General features: G+C 43.0%; 1 protein-coding gene across 2 annotated transcripts in view; it reads right to left on the bottom strand.

Moving 5' to 3' along the window:
• Window positions 1-382: 382 nt before the first annotated feature.
• Window positions 383-6,000, bottom strand: part of LOC126215276 (epidermal growth factor-like protein) — a 188,235-nt gene continuing 182,617 nt past the window's right edge. For both annotated transcript variants that reach the window (XM_049941964.1, XM_049941965.1), the window contains exon 9: window positions 383-1,861. In XM_049941964.1, coding sequence (XP_049797921.1) covers window positions 1,764-1,861 — 98 coding nt within the window. In that variant the 3' untranslated portion in view covers window positions 383-1,763. The remainder of the gene's footprint in view (window positions 1,862-6,000) is intronic.

Genomic DNA, 6,000 nt, shown 5'->3' with positions numbered 1-6,000 from the left:
TACACTTAAGCTCCAAAGTGCAAGTTAGGAGGCAGCTGCGTGATGTTGCCATCCTAGGGAAAATGTTCTCATCTCGTTTCATAGATAAGCATATGAAATATACATGTGATACTTCCTGTAACCGTAAGACAATGGCATTATTTTTCAAATCGTCTTTTTGCGGAAGAAAAGTGAATCTGAGTGAAAGTCTTCAAAATGGCCAATTTGCCCTATAGACTCAGCAAAGTGACCAGGGACAGAGAAAAAATAAAAAAATAAGGCTCAGCTGAAGATTTTGGGAAAGTGTGGCGAAGAAGAGATTGTAGAACGAAAAAGAAACGTAGTTGTAGACTGAAATATATTTAAATTTGAGAAAAAATATTTCAGTATATTAATAATTCACCACATTATGCAAAATGTTGATGTATTTTCAGTTTCCTAGTTACACTTGTCATATATTCTAATTAAGTTCTAAAGTATTAATACAATATTCACACACAAACATGTCATCATCGGTGTCATAACCAGCACATTCTTCATGAGCTCACAGCTTCTAATTAGAGCATCTAATCAAACCTCCCTGCCCTTAGAGAAACTCTCGGTTCAATATGGATATTCTGTGTCCTTGTCTTCTTCACTTTAATCTCCATAATGCTGCTTCTTACTCACTGGATCATTTCCTTATTGCGTCTGCGGTTTCTTATTATTTATTAGAGCAGGTCTGCATCTTTTAGTCTTTTCTTTCGTCACCATTGATTGTTGATGTGCTTATCATTCTTCAGCTTAACTTCTAACAGTTCCGTATCTGTGTCTTCACTTTCTTTCGGTTTTCTTTACTTGTTGTTAGTACTACTCACGTAATTTTAAGTTTGGCGAAGCTGTGATGAGTGTTGAACTTTTTGCAGTACACGGTGCTGTCTCATCTTCAACAGTCACGAATGGGAGTACGGTATTGTCATCCATCTCATTTCTCCTTTATGCAGAACTACATTTTAATCAACAATGTTTCTTTTCTGACAGCGTTGAATGGCTGTTGCATAGGTTAGTAATCCCACCATTTTTTGTAGTGATTTTCCTAAATAATTTGATAGCATCTTAACATGCACCGCTTTTAAGGAAACAGCACATTCTTCATGAGCCCACTGCTTGTAATTAGAGCATCTAATCAAACCTTCACTGTCCTTAATCCTCGTTTCAGTAGGAATATGTACACTTATTTTATGAAATAATATTGTCTCATCATTCATTATTCAGTTGCCATGAAACACGGTAAATACATTAAGGAATATGTTCAGAACAAGTGTCCAATTGGGTGCCATTACGCTAAATGTTTCTGGATATGAAATTAAATTACCATCGCAGTTCATAAACACGTGGTTTTGAAGGCTAAAATATAGCGTTTTACCAGAATTAAAGCGCTTAACTGCAACAATTGATTTTTTTTTAATACGCGCAAATGAATTTGTCACTTGCGTCACATCAGAGATACAGAAAAAACAAAACATTTATCTGCGAACGAGTGCGCTGCTTCCGGCACGAAACTCACTGATAACACCCAGGCAGTGCTTCTGAACAGTGCTACGTGTTCACCACTAGTCTGTAACAATCTCCAGGACAATAATAGGAAGTTGCGCGCACTCGCTCGCTTCATTGCAAATCGGAAAGATACACTCTTAATCGGTTACTTTACGATTAACACCACTGGATGTTGCCCTCTACGGTTCCGGCCGTCGCTAGTGTAGTGTGGTTTAGTTCAGTGTAGTGTAGTGCAGCCGTGCAGCGGATCAGTCCTCGCCGTCGACGTTGCTCTCTTCAAGCAGCTGCACCTCGTACTGGTGCCGCCCGTCGCCTCCGAAGGCGGGATTCGTGTAGCTGTCCTCTCCTGCAACACCGGCGTAAGCGGAGTCTTTTGTTATCCACAACACAGACACACAAGCAAAAAACACGAACGAAGAGGACACTGAACGACACGAAATCCAAGAAACCACAAAAACAAAAAACCACAACACAAAATCAGCGGTATACAGGGTGACCCAAAACTCTGTTACCGTTTGAAAATTCAATACATCACAGAATAATGTAGTAATAGAGACAAAACCTGACAGTCACGCTTGAAATGACGTGGATGTTATTGAAACCAAAAAGAAAGTGCAAAAAAAAATAGTTCAAATGGCTCTAAGCACTACGGGACTTAACATCTGAGGTCATCAGTCCCCTAGACTTACAACTACTTAAATCTAACCAACCTAAGGACATCACACACATCAATGCCCGAGGCAAGATTCGAACCTGCGACCGTAGCAGCCGCGTGGTTCCGGACTGAAGCGCCTAGAACCGCTCGGCCACAGCGGCCGGCTAAAGAAAGTGCACAAAATGGCCAACAAATGGCATGTTGTATGATGAAAAAGTAATAATTGGCGTAACAATTGATTTCCAGCACATGTGATGTTGTTTATAACAAATGGCCAACATGTCGCCGTCATTCATCACCACCACCTCTGGTCGAGGGACGATGTTGTGAAGAACACTGTACAGCATATCAGTGGGTATGGTGAGAAAAGTGTGAAGCTGTCTTTCAGCATCCCTAATGAAGGTTGGACGACTGCATTAGAGTTGTGACTTTAGGAATCCCACAACCGGTAATCACAGTGATTGAGACTGGGGAACTGGGAGGCCATGAATGACGGAAGTGGCGGCTCAGCACGCGATCCTCACCAAACGAAGTGCGCAAGTGATCTTTCATGCGTGTAGAAATACGGGGTGGGGCGCCATCAAGTCGTTCTCTCCAGCAAGTGTTTATCAGCCTGGCTAGGCATGATGTGACTCCTCCTGTTTTTTTCTTTATTGTTACTTCATACCTTTACAAAGGTAGGCCAGCAACGGCCTAACCACGCCGCTCTTCGGCCACAGAAAAAACATACAAGAAACAGGAAGGCATAAAAACAGATGTACACGTGGGATAAAAACAGGAGACATACAAATGAAAAAGAAACGAAGTCGTTAACGGAAGGCACTGGTCGCACAGGGAAGGTCAGCTCAGTGCACAAACGGAGACAGACGGTTGAACACATGAACGTAGGGGCACTGAAGAAGAAAGACTGTTGCACTAACAAGGGGAGGCCGCCAATTGTGAAATTATGATTCAATTCATACTGCGCATAAGAAAAGCTCATGGCCAGAGGTGTAATGTGGCAAAGCACCTGTCGAGAAAATCGACAGTTAAAAGAAACCGTTGCGGTGAAATACTCTCTATGATGAATGATTTTTCTACAGCGTCATAGCGCAGCGGTAAGAGCTCGGGTTCGTAATCCGAAAGTCGCCGGATCGAATCTCGCGCCATGCATTTTTTATTATTAGTTTTTTTGTAATTCAAATATATATATATATATATATATATATATATATATATATATATATATATATATATATATATATACACTATTAATGAATTGCTTATGCATACTGGTGAAGGCGGATCGCTCTCCAATTGTACCGCCTCCATTTTTACGTTTTTTTAACAGGGTGTACCAAAGCTCTCCCGTCCGCACTGATTTTCGACGATGTTATAAGTTGCGCTAGGGACCGCATCTACCTTCTTTCGAAGTTAGCAGGCAACTACGCTGTTATGCGGCGGCTCGTTTCGGCCCATTCAACATGTGTCCTTCAAGTGTAACGAGCGAATAACGGAGTTTATATTTCATACATGCCGCAGCAAATTTGTGTTCGTCGGGTCTCTACTCTAATTCGAACATTTGACTTACGCTATACGTATTCGTTTCGGAATACCGTTTCTACGTCTTCCGTTAACTATACGTGGTTAACATTATGAAGACAATTAATTACATTTGTGAAATAGGACTTCGTTTGCGGAAAACATAATGATGTTCGAAGTCGCCAGTTTTTGCACGACAAACGACTTTCAACAACTTATTATATGCATAATTGTTGTAATTGATTGCCGGGAATTATATATATATATTACAAAAACAAATACAAAAAAAGGGTTGCATGGCGCGAGATTCGATCCGGCGACTTTCGGATTACGAACCCGAGCGCTTACCGCTGCGCCACGACGCTGTAGAAAATTATTAATCGTAGAGAGTATTTCACCGCAACGGTTTCTTTTAACTGTCGATTATCTCGACAACGGCTAAGAAGTGCATCTTGGTGGTTTGCCACATTACACCTCTGGCCATGAGCTTTTATTATGCGCAGTATGAATCGAATCTGAATTTCACAATTGGCGGCCTCCCCTTGTAAGATGAAGAGAACACTAACACAATGATGGCGATCTTCGGCGCACTATCAACACACTGTTATACGACAAAAAGGTGGGAGTTGCCACAGGGAGATACAGGAGGGTCGGAAGGATGCCAGGTGGAGAGAAGAAAGGAAGGGGATGGGGAGAGGGTATGGGGGGTGGAAGCCTGGGGAGGGGGGAGGAGAGGGAGGGAGGAAGTGAGAAGGGAAGGAGGGTGCCCATAGGAACAAGACACAGGAGGAGGGAGGGAGGATCAAAGTTGGTATTAGGGGTAGATGGAGGGGAGGAGGGCATCATCCGGGAGGGGAAGTTGGCGGAAGCCACCTTGGGGAAGGGTATGCAGTGTGGTAAGATGGAGTGTGGGTGGGATGCGGGTGTACAGGTGCGGCAGCAGATGGGGGTGGGAAAGGCTGGCAGAGACAAGTAGGGGAGGGGAATAAAGTTTATGGGAGGTGTAAAGGATCTGTACCCGCTTAAGGAAGAGGAGGAGGTGTGGGAAAGGAATTAAGTCACAGAGGATCCGCATGGGGTATGGGAGGCGGATGCGATAGGCGAGGCGGAGTGCATGGCGTTCCAGGATTAGAAGGGATTTGTAGAAGGTAGGAGGGGCGGCGATCCAGGTGGGATGGGCATAACAGAGGATGGGGCGGATGAGGGATTTATAGGTGTGGAGGATGGTAGAGGGGTCCAGACCCCATGTGCGGCCGGAAGACTCCTCCTGTCATTGTAGCTCGTTTTATACACGATTCTCGTGTGACGTCACTGACGTGTTGCTGCCCAGTGCCATCTGTTGACCAGTTTTTGGGCTTGTTCTTTGTTTCAATAAACCCAGCTGCATTATTCCGTGAATTTGTGCATTTCCAAATGTTAACGAACTTTTAGGTGACCCTGTACAACACAAAAGCAAGAAAGCAATACACAAACTATAAAGCAATAGAACAACAACGAAGCAACACAAAAAACAACACACAAACGAAAAGCCGGCCGAAGTGGCCGTGCGGTTAAAGGCGCTGCAGTCTGGAACCGCAAGACCGCTACGGTCGCAGGTTCGAATCCTGCCTCGGGCATGGACGTTTGTGATGTCCTTAGGTTAGTTAGGTTTAACTAGTTCTAAGTTCTAGGGGACTAATGACCTCAGCAGTTGAGTCCCATAGTGCTCAGAGCCATTTGAACCACAAACGAAAAACACACCACGAAAGCAACTCAATAGAAGAAAACAACACACAAGTAAGCCGGCCGCGGTGGTCTAGCGGTTCTAGGCGCTCAGTCCGGAACCGCGCAACTGCTACCGTCGCAGGTTCGAATCCTGCCTCGGGCATGGATGTGTGTGATGTCCTTAGGTTAGTTAGGTTTAAGTAGTTCTAAGTTCTATGGGACTGATGACCACAGCTGTTAAGTCCCATAGTGCTGAGAGCCATTTGAACCATTTGAACCACACAAGTAAAAAGAGCACAAACAATACATAAACAAAAAATGAAAAATATAGAAATCAGAAAATCTAAATGAACAACAAAGAAAAACGACAGAAACACACAAAACAAAAAAAATGACAAAAACATAAAAGGACAAATAAACATCTGGAAGAAGTACACAAGGGTGTAACAACAAGAAAAATAAAACGGAGAAGAGAGAAAAAATCAATAAAGGAATAAAAATAAAGAAAACTAACAAAATGGAGGAAAATAAACAACAAATATCTTAACCCACCAACCAACCAACCAATTGAATAAGCGACCTCTCAAGATTTAAGTACTGCTGAT

The sequence above is a fragment of the Schistocerca nitens genome, chromosome 12 (genome assembly GCF_023898315.1).
Source record: "Schistocerca nitens isolate TAMUIC-IGC-003100 chromosome 12, iqSchNite1.1, whole genome shotgun sequence".
NCBI lineage: Eukaryota > Metazoa > Arthropoda > Insecta > Orthoptera > Acrididae > Schistocerca > Schistocerca nitens.
The sequence above is the reverse complement of the archived record's forward strand: the minus strand, read 5'-3'. Positions and strand labels throughout refer to the sequence as shown.